The sequence below is a fragment of the Struthio camelus genome, chromosome 8 (genome assembly GCF_040807025.1).
Source record: "Struthio camelus isolate bStrCam1 chromosome 8, bStrCam1.hap1, whole genome shotgun sequence".
NCBI classification, from domain to species: Eukaryota; Metazoa; Chordata; class Aves; order Struthioniformes; family Struthionidae; genus Struthio; species Struthio camelus.
Genome location: NC_090949.1, coordinates 5,886,220 through 5,901,958, shown reverse-complemented (window position 1 = coordinate 5,901,958; position 15,739 = coordinate 5,886,220). Strand labels below are relative to the sequence as shown.

The following is a 15,739-nucleotide window of genomic DNA, read 5'->3' as shown; positions in this document are numbered from 1 at the left end:
ACATCTGCATCACATTAACTGTTTTTTTTAAGCGTCCCCACAAATAATTAAGCACATATCTCATGCCCCAGATAGAAAGCAAAAGCTCCACTAATCGAAAAGAGATATAGCTAAGCCTTGAACTGAATCACCACTAGTGGAAACTACAGGAAAAAAAAAACCACACATGGAGGAACGCAAAGGACGAATATCCCAGAATGAGTAAATAAATAATAAATTGGGATGGTCCTTCCTCAATCCGTGCAAGCAATGTAAAGTAACCAGCACATGACACACAGCTGGTCCCTTGCAAGGGCAAGAGATAAACGCAACTTCCTTAGAGTCACAAGGCTAACCAGCTCATAGTAATGAGTGACTAAGAGCTGAGCACAGTAAGAGCTCCAAGAGAACGTGTGTATTTCCTTCTCTGATTCTCCAAACACCCACCTCCAGGATTTCAAAATGATTAGTGACAGAGATTAGGAAGGAAAGCACCTAGAAGTTGCATCTTTGATCCCGGGAGTAAGAGGAAGGCCACTCAATTTGCCAAGTCCAAGTTTCCATCTACCAGTATTAAAGATTAACCAATAAACTTCTAACATTTCTTACGGAAGGCACTTCCTTTTGGGGCAGAATAAAAAAAGCAACCCTAAAGCAGTGAACATGAGCTAGGGCACAAAGAAACCACATCAATAAAGTCTGGAAACAAAACAGGGAGGGATACTGTGTCAGCTCCAGAACTGAGTGGTTATTATAAATGGACATCAAAAGTACAGCTAGCAACATTTCAACTTGTAAGCCATTTCGTGGATGGAATAAAAGCACGCAGTAAGTGATGTGCCATAGCTTTCCCTTTATAAACCACCCCTGCAAAGCCACTGTAGTTTCAAACAACAGTGCACGTTTTTAGAGCAAACCCCTCTAAACTCCACCAGTAAAACTAGCAATCTTGACACCAAGGACGTATTTTGTTGGGTATCAACCCTCAAAAAAAGCTCAACAATTTTAGCACAAGATTCATCCCATGTTATCTTAGAGCCAGCCAGGTGCAGACTGATCTGTAAATGAATGTTTATATTCTACAGCTGGACCAATATGGCAGCCAAGAGATCTTACGGCACGGAAAACATCAATAAAGCCTCAAACGTACAGGGCAGGCTAACCTGCCATGCCAGGCTGTCAGCCTGAGCACGCAGAGAACTGGGGTCTATCAGTCCACTCTTATTTTTTCCTACATTGATAGTGTAATGTCAAAGCTCATGTAACCCACAAACACAGCAGGTAGTTTCTCAGCAAGGAAGAAGTGGGTTCATTTCATTTTTGGCACCGGTTTGCAGGAACACCTACCTGGCCGCGTGGGAAAGAGCCACAGCAGGCGCTCTTACTGAGAGCTGTGTCCTGAGCTGATCTGGTCTCAAACCCGTTTTGTGAACAAAAATCAGACAATTGCAAGGCAACCAGGCACTCTCTCTCCATAGTAACAGCTGTTGACGTTCAAGTTCTCCGTACCCAAGAGGCTCATGATATAGTTAAAAAATTAAAAAGTCAGAATATAGAACGGAAGAGACAACCTCCTCCTAGCTACTTACAGATACTTCACAGTTGCCTAGTGGCTCAGATATAAAAAGTGCATACAATTGGCTGCTCCTTCTTTTGAATATCAAGTTAAAGATGCTGGGAGACACCAAAACCAAATCCTCTAAAACATGCATTATGAGATAAATAGCCTAATACCAGGTAACTCCGAGACACGGGGCTTTAGCTCTGTGCTCTTGTACTCCTATTCTAAAATGCAGTTTAGCGTTGATAGCTGTGCTGCGTTTTCAGAGAGTTTTCTATTTTGAGCCTTTTCTATTTCTACAGATTAAAAAAAAGCAATGCATACTGACAAATAAAGAGCAGAAAAGCAAGTTTTACCAGTACAAGAAAGATTAATTCTTTCATACCATTTAGCTATTTAATCATTATTACTACATTCCTCTCCAGTTTTTTTCCTCCAAAATTTCAGACACACTTTCATTTTAACAGCATGCAAACTCCTTTCCAGCATCAGCCAAGAATCAGAAATATTTGTTTCACTTATAATTCCTCTCTCCCACACATTCATCATTTTGGTAAACAGGGGCTGTTTAAATTGTACTTACGAGTTTCCCTACTATGAAGTCCAAACAAAAGAAATGAGACCAGAAAATGCTTAACTTCCTTTTATAAGGCTTGTCTAGACTAACAGAAAAAAAAAAAAAAAAAAAAAAGGATTTCTTCCTTGGTCTGATTTAATGTATTTGGCTACACAAGTGAGAAATTAGTGAGCAGTGGAATCAAACCCAGCATAGCAGAGTTTCAGACAACCCTGTTTCACACTGCTCTGCCACTACTCATGAATCCTGACATGAAAGACCATGTACTGCAACACCGGGCTTCTCTAAGCAGAGCAGTCGCCAACCGAGGGCACGTGAAAGCAAATTGACATAAACATTTACAGCAAGATCATAAAACTCTTCTCCTGCCTACCGACATGGGGTATAAAATTCATCACCTCCAAGGAGTTCAGGCTCTTTGAAAGCTTCAATGCGCAAAGCCTTAGCTAATGAAAGGAGTTAAGGAAGAGCCCCGTGAAGTCCGTTCGGCGAGGTAATCGGTCACATTGTACCTCCCTGACATCCTATGCGAGTGCTGCCAGAGAGCAAGAGATAAAAAGATCCCGTAAGACCCCTATGCAATCCAGAAGATGAATCTGCTCAGAACTGGAACTAAAAGGGTGTTGAATTTTACACCAGACCCTTTGCCATAGCTCGCTGTCCGATTCGGTGATACCACTCCGTTGCCTGCTTTCTTATTTTCCAAAGAAACTAAGAAATAGTCACCACACCTGAGCAAAGAGATGCAAAGCGATAACAAATCTGTACCTTAGAATAGCAAACGCTCAGTCTTACTTGATGAAGTCTAATGATTTCCTAGCAAGTGTTAACACACTGTTGCATGGAGCAACAATTTTGCTCTACAGCCTGAAATACAACCCCATAACGTCAACAAACATGTTTCTCCGCAAGCTTTTTGTCTGCTCTTATTTCATAGTGCCTGTTCTGCCTGTACTCCTGCACATTAATACAAAATACCTAACTAATACGGAAAATTGCTATCAGCCAACTCTCCTGGCAAGGCCAGCCAAATATAAAGCGCGACCCAGGGGCAGAGGATCTCAAATGCCATGGAAAGGATGCTAGAGCTTCAGCTGGTACAAGCTTTGCTCTAGGGTTTTCCACTCTCAGTTCTGATATATTTTCCTCACACAGCCTCACACAAAGGGTTACCCAATTGGAAATAAGAACAATCAAACACCTGGCCCTGTCCACAAATTAAGAAAAGTTAATCAGTGCCAGCTATCCAAACTCCTTCGTACCAGCAGTTCAGCCTGCTATCGCTCTGAGGAGATAAGTTTATTACTTTTTGAAGGTCAACAAAACTTCACCTTTGTTGTTTCAGAAAAGAGCAAGCAGACATAGCTACCCGAATGAAAGCTTCCCCTCTGAGAGCACCTTGCCCCTCTAAGCTGCAGCTCTGCCAGCTAAGGTATTTGAAAGGATTATTAATAGTCACAGGGGGATCCAAGCAAAGCAGCAGGCATAAAGGTATCCCAAACGTGAGGCAGCGCAACTCAGTGTAAGCAAACAAAGCGCTGTAGAGGTCCCCCGAGATCTGACTTCTATTGCCAAGCTTCGTGCATGTCCTTGGGCAAGTTATCAGACCTACTTGTGCCTCATTTCTTCACTCTCCTGCTTCACAGCAACCCTCTGAAATAAATCCCTTAATGCTTAGGATGTACTCCAGTAGCATGGTAATGAACGGCACAAGCGAGTCTAACTGACCTCTTCTTACCCCAACTGGCAGCACAGGAATTAGTAAGAATGGGATCACCATTTGCCATGTCAGAATGGTACACCAAAACCAAAGCTAAGCAATCGCTCCGCTCCTGAAAGAGACTCCAAGTGCTAGACCGGGCCCTCCTAGCCACCGCCGCTTCCCCTGCCTTTTCCTCGAATCTGAGATCCCTATCACTGCTTACAGCACTGGGTAGTGCAGTGACTGTACCGTACCTTGTTGAGACGGGTAGTGGCGCACCAAGAGTCAGCTAAATTAAGCGTGAATTACCTCCACGTATCTCAAGCCAATCCACTGACTCAAAAAGCACAGGAAACTCAAGTAAGCAAGCGAGTTCGTAACTCTGTCTGCTACACAAGCACTAACTATTAAAAAGAAATTCCTCCAAAGGCATCAGCTCCATCCGTGTTTCCTCCAAACCCTCAATGACATAAGGTTACACCTATAGCTCATGTTCCCTAGGAGGAAAAACATGCAGCTATGCTATTACGCAGCCACTTTAAACTCTTCTGCAGAATGTATCGTAGAAAACGTTTAAGAAATAAGTTCCCACTCTTTCAAACTTGTGCAGTCCAAACTTAAATTACTGCTCTAAAGTTAGGGAGCACCAGCCCTCCCATCAGAAAGGGCAATGTCATTAAGCACGCTAGATGGGTACCTGCCACCTAGCAATTGCCGATGGCCTCGCAGAGCACTACAGCCTGTTAAAGATGCTTCCTTCCTTCCTCCCCTCCGGCCCCTTCCACAGTGCTAAGTACCTTGCAACCGATACAACCGCAAAGCTGGAGGTGCTGCATGCTGGCAACGTTGTCCACTTCATCTAGCGAAATCGCGCTCTGGCCAGCGCTCACCAACCCAAAAGTGCTCTGCTGGCTCTCAGGCCTCCGTGAATCCGCCGCCAGCGAGAGGCACGGCAATGCAGCTCCAGATCTGCATTCCTCAGGCAGTAAGCTTCATCTGAATCCTGCTGAATTGTCTTTCGTTCCTTCATGCCAAAAATCCTCCCAAAACAACCTTGACACCAAACCTCTTCTTCCAAAGCCCTGGCTTCTGGCTGTGAGCATCCGCTGTTTGTCATGGCCACAGTCCACACACAACATCACTTCCTCGTTAGTTTTCCTCTCCTTGTCCAGGCCATCCTTCCCACCAAACTCCAAAGTTCTCATCTTTGTTTTCAATATTTTGTCTCTCGATATTTTGCCTCGACTGTCTGTTAGTCAGAGGAATGCAAGTGTTCTCTCAGAACTGATGCTACGGTATCCACGGTCTACCCGCAGAAACGCCTATACTTTTTGTGCCACGCAGGTTGGGAAGGGGACCACGGTGAGGAAGTGCTGCTGTTCTTCTGACTGTTACACGATGGCCTCCTATTGAGGGGGAGCAAGTCTGAGACACGGTGGATCATTTTTACTCTCAGGTCACTAAACAGTTCTTTTCCTCTCATCGTAGTACACACCTCTATGACAACAATAATTCGATATACACAAAACCTTCCCACCTCGTGATGCTATGTATACTGTATCATTCTCCATCTGCTTCCAAACGCATTTGCCATTTGTCACCTTTGCTATTTTCTTTCTTCTCTGGTCCAGACTATTAATTCCACAGCAAAGCAGCCTTTGTCTGCAAAACCCCAAGCGCATCTACAGCGCAGCATTGTGTAAACAAAATGAACACAGAAGAAAACAGCGTATTTTCTATTAAACCACTGAATGAATGTCCGAGAATGCAGACAGAGCACCGCGGGGAAGGGAAAAGGTACTTGCAAGTTTTAATCAAGCCAGAAACTAAGAGAGGAGCGTAGGCATTCTTATGCAAATCGACACCAGGCACATTGCACATCTGCTGAAATGGGTGTCGTTTTCCCACACTTTGCAGAATTAATGTGTTTAACTAAGCGTCTGCCAGTACTTGCAGTATAAGAGCTAGTTTTTAATGGGGCACTCCCAGATGTTAAAAATTCCTTTAGATAATAAGAGGTCTAGAGCCAGGACTTTGTTTTAAATGTACTGAAGTGCAAAGACCCCTCCCGCCTTCACTTCCAAGAGCTTATTACTTTCACTATTTCAACTTGCTTCATAATTAAAACGAATCCAGATTCTCGAACAAGAGCCCTTCTACAGTTCTGTGACCTTCTGAAAACCCATTAAAGAGAATGAACAAATGTTATTCTCTACTGATCGTTTCGGCAAGGGCTTTCTGAGAAGGGGGAGGGGGTCAAATCATAAAGGACCATTAACAGTTTACAAACTAAAAACCCAGTAATTTTTCCTCCTCACTTGGTTATTTTACTTGCAGATAAGGATTGTATTTCCACGATTACTCTGTGCTTTACAGAGGATTTTGAAAGAATTCAGTTTGAGGGCTTAACTTAGTGACCTTCGGGCTAAGAAAGCATATATGCTAGAAAATGCTGAACTCTCAGCTATTTTTTATAAAATCTATAAATATCTGTTGGAAGGAACCCATGATATCATAATAAGTCAAGGGGTCCCAGTTACACTCCTCTTATCTTCCCCTTTTTTCTCTATTGTTTTAAAAATAGGAAATAGCACCACATGAAAACGTTCAGACAGAGATAAATAGCGCGACTGAAGTACAGGAGTCAGGAAACTGCTGTTTGAGACTAATGTCATCCTCGTTTTCCCCAATGTACGCCGGGATTGTTGATACCTCCAAATATTTAAGTGACTTTTTAACAAATTAGTAACCTAGGCAACATTTGGCATAACACAGCCAGCTAGAAGAACCGAGCTAAAAATTCTAAAGAAAAAAAATATTCATTTAAGTACAAAATAACGTCAATGTTACTTTAAAAGACGAAGGGCAAACACTATTTAAGGACAAAGGGCTAAACCCGCAGTAAAGTTTGGGAGTAAAGCAACAGAAAGAAAATAGGCTACATCCAGTCCTCAGCTGCACTAACCCGAATTGCAACTGCAAATAGACTAGAAAGTGAGCAGAGATCCTATAGCTGGAGCAGTACAGAGGATCCACGATTCACCCCCCCCATGCTTGTAACAACTCCCCGCAGTCCAAACGAGTTATCAGAGGAGCTGTCACACAGCAGGAATGAGCACGCCATCCCTAAGACTGCTCCGGTCCTGGTAATTTCCCACTGCTGCCTGGCAATGGAAAGCAGGACCTCGGCCCAAATGCACACTTGTACATTTTCAATCGTACCAATGCTGTTACTTAAAACCTCGGTTTTGATTAAATTCCATCTTCTACCAAGGACTCTCAACTAGAAATGATTGTTGTCATCAAAAAAAGGGCTTTATTCCTTTGTCATTTAATGTCTTTGACCGATTCACTCTAACGGTACCTGAAGGCCACAAGAAGGTCAGACGTTATTGCAGCAAGCATTGTGTGAATACACAAAAAATAACATTTCCTGGCCCAACAAGGTTTATCTTCCTACCCCGTTATCGCACCAGCTTTCTAGGCCAGTTAAAAATAAGCCTATTGATCAGAAAGAAAAGAAATGCTCAGAAACACTGACCTTTAATATTTTCCGATACAGACTGCCTACACAGACATGCCACGCAGCTTCTGAGCTCCCTTTCAGCTTTCAAAGACGGCTCTCAGACACACCTTCAGCTCATCTCTCATTAAGTCGTTCGCGACAGCCAAAGATCTGGAACTAATCACAGTTTGGTACCGGCTTATATATGCAGCACAACACAACACCTAGCCGATCTACGCTATCTGTGTGCATCTCAAGAAGCAGAAGAAACCCTTCCACGTCTGACCCTCAACTATCAGATTTCCTCACCGTTTCAATCTGTTTTGAGGATCTGGGGCTTTTTTTTTTTTTTTTTTTTTTTTAAACACAATAAATGCAAGCTTCCTACCTATTCCTGTATACCTCGGTATACATCCTTTTTTGTGGTGAGGGTTTTTTTTTTTTTTTTAAACAGCTTTTGGAGCTGAAGGGCAAGGTTCGGAAACAGCGTGCTATACCCCAGGACATGTCAGGAAGGCTCGGGCATCCCCTGCACCACCATAATGAAAATGCCGCCACCTGGTGGGATGTTCACGGGTCGGGTCAGGCCGAGGAGGTGACTGTCCCCCAGGGAGGTGACTGTCCCCAGGGCAGTCCCCACCTGGGCCCTACAGCCCCGCATGGGCGTCCCAGGAAAAGCTCGCTGAGAGCCCGAATACCAGGGCTGGTTTAAGCAAGGTAATAAGGACCCAGGCGCTATTTGTTGCCAAGGTCTTTTGGGGCTCATCCAAAGAGAGAAGGTTTGGAAACAGACAACCTCTGTGTTTGTAAGTGCCACTGTAAGTGATGAAAGAAGGGAAAAAAAACCAGATATCGAACCACCTATAAAGCCATAGAGAGGCAGGGTGTAAAACCAGCAGAGCCTTAGAAAACCCCGAGAACAAGCTTATGACTTGGAATCATTTATACAGCAAAGCTGAGCAAGGTAAATGACAGATTGCTGGGACGGACAATTCACGAAAAAAAAGAAGGGCTTTTGGAGTGTATTTCACATCATTAGGAGATGCTTCTGTTCAGTGCTCAAATCAGCTATTTTTTAATCTCCACACAACACTGCGGATTACCAGGGCTTCAGTCCTGAGCACAGGCCTAATCTTTTCAGAAGGCTGATACTTACAGCCTGGAGCTCGAGTTTTAGGTAGTCTAGAGACACTTCTGTCTGGCTCTAAGGCTTTTTTCTTTTTTTTTTTTGGAGCCAGAGGCAGCGAAGCTCTGTCCGAAGACACCAACAGCCACGCAGAGGCGTGGAGCCCTTCAAGCCCCCATCTGAAGGGCGTTCTCCCCAAGCCGCGGCGAGGGGCTTATTCTAGCGCTAAGGAAGGTCTCCAGCCTGCCCACGGGACGCGAGGACAAGGTGACGAAAACGTCCACCTCTACGTCAGAGTTTGTACAACTGCTGTCATCTTTCAGCACCATTGCTAAAAAGAAAAAGACATTTCCTAGTCCAGATAAGGCCACAGAGCAGCGGTGTCTGTTCACAGGATGAACATCCAACAAAGAACAGATTCTCCTACGTGCTATTTTCCTCGCGTCTCAACAACTCCTCTTCTGAAATTAATCATTTTAGAGCACGCGGGTTTGCAATGAGCTTAGCGCAGCCACGCTGGAAACAAATTTGACAGCCACTGTTATAAAAATTTACAACCTGTTCAGACACAGACCGTAAGTCTGACAAAATCCGATTCGGCCCCCATTGCACGGAGCGTTTAACGCGGGCGCTGCAACACCAGCTTTATCGCTCATTGTTCCCAAAGCCACGGACGCTCAGTCAGCCATACCCGGCCACGTAATCGTTCCATTTTTGCAGTTAGCGCTAAAATGCTGTAAATTCAAGTCATTCCCCTGCCCCCCTCCCCAGTTCTGTTTCCAAAAGCAGAGGAAAGGACCTTGACTCCAAACGCTGGCGGATGCTTTTGAAAGGCAGTGATTTCTTTCACAGAGAAAATATCACAGTATCAACGCAAGCAAGACAGTCTCTTCCCTCTTACCCACGTTACACTCATGCCACGCATCTGAAGGAACCAGCCATCCAGAACACATGTTGATACACATTTTACAGAAACATGAGGTGTGTGTCAAAACTAGTTCTTGGAAACATCATCTAACAACATTCATGTGATGCGTGTTTCACAAGCAATTAAACCTTCCATTCTGATCAGCAAATCTGCTGTTCCTGCTCACTACTCAAACATCAGGTTAGAGCAAACTGATAATGTTAAGCATTGTCCTTCGGTAAGGCAATTGTATTTTCAGGGTTTTATAACGTCGTTATTAATTCATTTAAATCAGAAACCGTCAAACTTCCAGAAAACAGAACGAAAAGGCTACACTGCAGTTAACTCAGGAAATGCAAAAATAGCTAGACCGTGATTTAGATCTCATAGCGAAGTCAGACAAGACCTCAGTGTCACACTGAAATCACATCCCAGATGCTGCAAAGTCCTACTGTATTCACAGCACTGTCACACTGCTGGCAAGCCACAGACACCAGTAACGACGGTACTTCCCTGCTGAATTCTTTTCTCCGTGCTTTCAGGCAAAGTTTCACGGCCCCCGCAACGGGGCTGGTCCCCCTCGCGCCAGTAATCAGCTCCCTGGAGAGACACAAGCTGAAGGGCACGCTGCAGAACAGAGAGGCACCCGCATAGTCAGTCGTCTTCCAGAGGGTACCCAACTCGTTTACTTTGCGCGGCTTCCACTATTTGAACTACTTTTCGGCTAAACACCTTTCATTTGGATCAACTCCCCAACGCAGCTGGTAAAGACCGGGTAGAAAAGAACTCAATCGCTGCGTTTCTCCCTATGCTAGAAAACGGTTCTTAACGTTTCCTACGTTGGATATTCTTTCCCTCCCCCAGCCATTCATGGTGAAATAATTAGTGCTAGTGTTCTCATTGTTTACCAGACAATACAGACAATAAGGCTAAGCTTTCTGCTCCTGTTTTCTTTAGCTATGCTGCTGTGGTTCCTCAACCAACTGTGCAAGGCTTTACTTTAATCCTATAAATAGCTGAAGTATGTTACACATTTGTCACTCATAGAGTCGGAACCCATATTTAGTTGGGCACAACCATAGCACAGTTCCAGTTTGAATCACTGTCCATAAACTTATCCAGATCTGCTCATGCAAGGAAAAACAGGCTAATAAGCAGGAAGAAATAAACAAATGCTAGCTAATCCAATCGCAGTCTCATAGGGAAAGAGAAGGCACCACCATACCAGATTCTTCTGAAGAGAGACAGACATAATGAGTGTCTCTTTCTTTTTTTTTTTAAAACACAAACTAAAAATAATCATTGTCCTTGGGCCACAAGATGTATTTCTACATGCTTGAAGACTTAGCTGATTTTCACAGCCTCCGAGTTAGCTGCCTCGTCACAGCATTTTTCCATTTATCGACACGGTAGCGTCGGGCTACGAAGGCATCGCAACGTATGACGCGACTTTATCAACGAGCAGCGTTTTTTCCACGGTGGCTAATTTTGAGACCGCGTTCCTGCTTCCACTCGTGCAAGACGCAACCTTGGGTAACCCCCAGATAGCCTGGTGCCAGACATCCTCTTCGCAAGTATGTTCTCATTTCACCTTCGGAGAGCGTGCCAAGCAGATTACCCCCGAGTTGTCCGTTTTCTTCCAAGCTCCCTCTGACAACGGCAGGGAGTTTTTTGGGGGTGTTTTTTTTTTTTTTAAAGCAGGTCGTGTTTTACAGCCTCCGCGTGAGGCTGGTGGCAACAAAAGGGAGCTGTGGAAGCAGCAGCAGCAGCTCAGACCCAGCGGATGCTGCCCCAAACTCCTACCGCAACTTAACGGCGCCGAGTATAACTTTGCTGCCTGATGGACAGCACGATGGACAACCTCGTCCGGCCGCACCAGCTTCTCCCGCTCCCGAAAGGAGCCCAGGGCTCCGTGAGCGCAGCCTGCTCGCCGCCAAACCTTCCGGCCCCCGGTGACAGAGGGCAAAGTCGAGTCTAATTTCACGGAGCAGGAGGAACCTGCTCGGGGCGGGGGGGCCGGAGGCGACGGTGACGGCCGCCAGGGCGCCTGCACGCCGGGCACCCAGGCCAGCGGCAAACGGCCTTAGCGCGGCTGCCGCAGCCTCGGGCAGCCGCCCCGACGCGCGGCAGTTGGGCGCACCGCGTCCCAAACGCCGGCTCCTGCTGGGGGGGGGGGGGGAAGACTCGGGGAATCCAGGCATTGTAACTTGTGCTGGCTAAAAATAATGAAGGAAACAAAGCAGCCCGGGGCGGCAGCGCCGCGAAGTTTCCGCCCCGGTTCCCCCCCCCCCCCAGCAACCAACCCCGGCCCCGGCGCGGCCGCCCCTCACCGTAGACGCGGACCCAGCCCTGCTGCTGGCACACCGACTCGAGCAGGACGCGGTCCAGCGCGCCGCCCGCCGCCTCCAGCTCCTCCGAGCCCAGCTCCGGCTCCGCCAACGCCTCCGGCGCCCAGGCCGCCGCCGACAACGCCTCGCCGGCCGCCCCGGCGGGCGCCTCCATGCCGCGGCCGGGGGACGAGGAGGCGCCGCCGCCGCCGCCTGCCGCTGCTGCCGCCGCTCCGCTCCGCGCCGGCCGCGCCTCCCCTCAGCGCGCGCCGCGGCGCGGCTCCATCGCTCCCCGCCCCCCCTACGGCCCCGCCGCCCCCCGCCTCCCTGCGTCAGCGCCCGGCGGAGGCGGAGGCCGCACCGTGCCCGCGCCCGGCGGCGGCGGCGGCGGCGGCGGCTGCTCCGGCCCCGCGGCTCCCTCAGCGCCGGCGCCCGCCGCCGGCATCCCAGGCGGGCAGGCGCGAGCAATAGAGGGCCGAGCGCCCGGCATGGACGCCGGCCCGCCGGCGGCGCCCGGCTAGGCGAGAGTAATCGCCGGCCGAGGCCGCGAAGCTGGGACCCCCCCCGGCCGGCGGGAAGGGGAGAGGGCAAGATGGCAGCCGCGGGGCCCGCAGCCCCGGCCCCGCGCCAGCTGGGCGAATTCACCCACGGGCCTAGCCCCCGTGATTTATCCCCGCGGTGCGTGTTTCTCATAAACGGCTCACTGAAACCCGAGGCTTGGCAGAGCCCGTCTCCAAAGCCTGCTCTCCGCGCGCAGCCTCGCCGCTAGCAGCGGGCCTAGAACCTTCCCTTGGCTGAAACGGTTGAGACACCGGCACCTTCACCGGGGCCCCTGCAGCGGTTATAGCGCCGTAAGGCTTCTTTGAGCCCCACGCCGCTTCCCCAGGCCTCACAGCGCTGCGAGCTCTCCTGCTGTGTTTCGCTCGGTGATAAGAGAAGGAGCGCGGCCGCGGCGAGCTGCCTCCTGAAGGGGCTCTGACCCGCTCGGCCCGGCTAACGCAACTCGGCAGGTCGTGACCGGCCCCCTCCGGACCTGAAGATTTGCCGGGGGCGGCGGAGGGAAGCCCAGCCTCGCCGCTGCAGGGCTTGCAAAGCGGCAAGCGAGCGATGCCCGCCTCGCGCGCCTGACGGAAGATGTGCTGACTACTGCGGTGGAGGGGAAAAAAAAGTCCTGCCAGCCCGAGGATTGACCGACGAAACTTCGTTTTCCGTGGGGTTGTGTCTCACGCGTGACCGAGGGCTGGACCTGAATCTTGTCCTACGACTGGGTCGTTCTCTGCCCACTTGGGATCTCTTGTTTTTCGATAATGGGATGAGGCCACGCTGCAGTTTTTCCACCGCATGGTGGGAACGCACACCCTGCTGCAATTTCCAAGCCGACTTTAAAAACAAAGAGCCGTCCCTCTTCATAATATTTAGTTGCTTCATGATCAGCAGAACTGGTGTAGCCGGGTTTCCGATAGATTCGTGTCTCAAGGGAGTTTTCCTGCTATCTAGCAAAGAACGAGCACTCTCCTCGAAAAGAGCTGTAGGGTCTCCCTGCTTTACCTTGCTACCAATTTTCATAATTCCTATAGGAATTTAATTATCTTTGGGGCCTCTACCTCTCTTTTTATTTGGATTGAAACAGACCAGCGGGTTCAGTGCTTGCTGAGGTGGTAGGAGGTAAGGCACAGGCTCGTGGAAAAGTCGTATCCTGGGAGCTTCATGTCCGCTGTGGCAGATACAGGGCAATTCCCTTGCGTCTCTTTACTGCAGTAGAAGTACTACTCACATCTGAGCTAGCTGCGTGGGCTGCTCGGAGTCATGCCCTGGCCTCCAAGGCTCCCGTGGGGAACTCTGCACAGAAGCAGCACCGCCAGGATGCCCAGGAACTTCTGCTGGCTCCTTCCCACCCCCAAACATGCTCTGATTCATGGTTTCCAAAGGACTGGAAACTGAGGGTGGATGGGGAATATTCCTTCCAGAGAAGACATCTGCATAAATTGGCATAACAATAGCATAAAGTAGTAGGGATGCCAATTTTTCCCTCCTGCATTCTCTCTGCCCAGCTCATTCCACTGCTGCCGACAGTGTAATACCGTACATATTCTCTGGGTTTATCATTTATGGGCCATAATCCAGTAAATGACTCAAGGTTTTCCCTCCTTCTCTCTCTCTCTCCGCATGCCCCCTTCTCTTTTTCAGCCTCCCAAAACCTTCTCTGTCTTAAGCCTGTTCCTCACTCAAGTCTTTACCTGCTGCATCTGCAGCTAGCTTGCACATGCAGCTGCAGGGGAAAAGGGGATGAAGCTGCTTTGAGCAAGAGAGGAGAAGCTGGCGTGTTCTGAGGGAAGGATGTGGCTGCTGAGCTACTGCCAAAGGAGGAACAGCGGAGATTTAAAAAGCTGCCACACAGTCCCAGGACAACAATTAACACGGGACGGGTATAGGACACCAGCAACTGGTTCTCATCAGCTGAGGACTATTTGCAACTGCGAGTATGATTGACTCATTCTAAATGCGAGGTCTGGGCTGACTGGATAGCGAGGTTTCAGAGATTACCACTGCAGCAGAAAACAAAATCCATTCTTCTGACTCCGTCTGTGTGTTTTGGTGCAATGTAAACAATAATAAATGGCAGAGATGACTAAAACGGGGAGGCTGATGCTGCAGGCATGACAGTAGCAAAAATAGACGTATTTTGTAAATAAAGATGTCGTGGAAATCAGAGACGCCCGAGTCTCGTGCTCCTCAGTTCAGCTGTTCTGGCTTGGGGACTTCTCTGCCAGCAGTGCATAGGGGATTTGTGCAGGCATAAATGTACAGTAATATAAGCACATGCATGGAATTCCCTTTGTATAAAAGAGCCCCCTTAGCTGATATACTTATGGACATCATGTTAATCCACAGCCACTGGTTAAATTAGGACTGGAGTTTTACTCAGCCTTAGAGTAAGTTAAATCAAACTGTTTGAAGAGAGCTGCAAATGTATTTCCATTAAGCCAAAGAGTGTTTGTGTTGTAGAAGAAATGGAACTACAAGAGTCTGACTTGAGAAATTAAAGCTTCCAACCTGACCTTCTTCCAGGAGAATGAATTCACATTTTCAGGGGTGAGCAAGTCTCAGTTCAGTGAGCTTATCTCAAATGGGCAATAATAGAATGAGAAAAGGCACAGAAGAGGGTGATAAAAATAGTGGAAGTGATGGAAGAGAGGCCGCATGAGGAAAGTCTACAAAAATGAAGAAACACCCAGTTTGGAAGAACAAAACTCAAGGCAAGTGGAGACAGAGAGGTCTGAGGGGATGCCTCTGCCTTCGTGGTATGGACGTGGACTTATATTCGCTGTTCCTCACAGCACCAGAAATAAGGAGCATGAAGAGAAATTATCAGCACGCAGTTCTAAAGCAGACAGAAGGAAGTACTTTTTCACACAACACATAATTACATTGTGGAACTTACTGCCACAGGATGTCACGGAGGCCAAAAGTATAAATGAATTCAAAAAAGGATTAGACAAATTCATGCAACCTCCGGCTCAGGAAATCTCTCCGCTGCTGATTACCGGAAGCCAGGAGGGTATGCTGGAGGAAGGATCGCTTTATACTCTCCCTCTTCCGATATCCCTTCCTAAGCATCTGCAGCTGGCCGTGGCCAGACACTGGCTACTGGCTTAGGTGAGCATCTATTCTCAGCCAGTCTCACAATGCCTATATCCTCTCCGCAATTCCCCATGGATGGACCTTGCCCTGCTTTATGGACTAGAGACTTCTCCTGTCCCGATACAAGGCTGAACCCGAGCTCAGTTTTTGTTACCTTTAGCCCAACGTAATGCCAGTGAAGTCTGTAGTGGGCACTCTGCTGATCTACACTGATGTAATTGAGGCCAGACTGAGCCCTGAAACCTTCAGAGAACGTCTTCCGCTTTCCCTGGGATTAAGCGCTGAAATCTCCATGGTAAAACCCTCTTTGAACTGGGAGGGCAGATAATTCACCAACTGATTAAAAAATCCAGTGCTAGGGAAAGTTAAATATTAAAGAACCAAGGCCCAGTTTTAACTGCTGCTGCTGTCCC

General features: G+C 48.0%; 1 protein-coding gene across 3 annotated transcripts in view; it reads right to left on the bottom strand.

Moving 5' to 3' along the window:
- The window catches only part of RASAL2 (RAS protein activator like 2), a 175,990-nt gene extending 164,099 nt beyond the window's left edge, over positions 1-11,891 (bottom strand). For all 3 annotated transcript variants that reach the window (XM_068951771.1, XM_068951772.1, XM_068951773.1), the window contains exon 1: positions 11,688-11,891. In XM_068951771.1, the coding sequence (XP_068807872.1) occupies positions 11,688-11,859 (172 nt within the window). In that variant the 5' untranslated portion in view covers positions 11,860-11,891. The remainder of the gene's footprint in view (positions 1-11,687) is intronic.
- Positions 11,892-15,739: the final 3,848 nt, after the last annotated feature.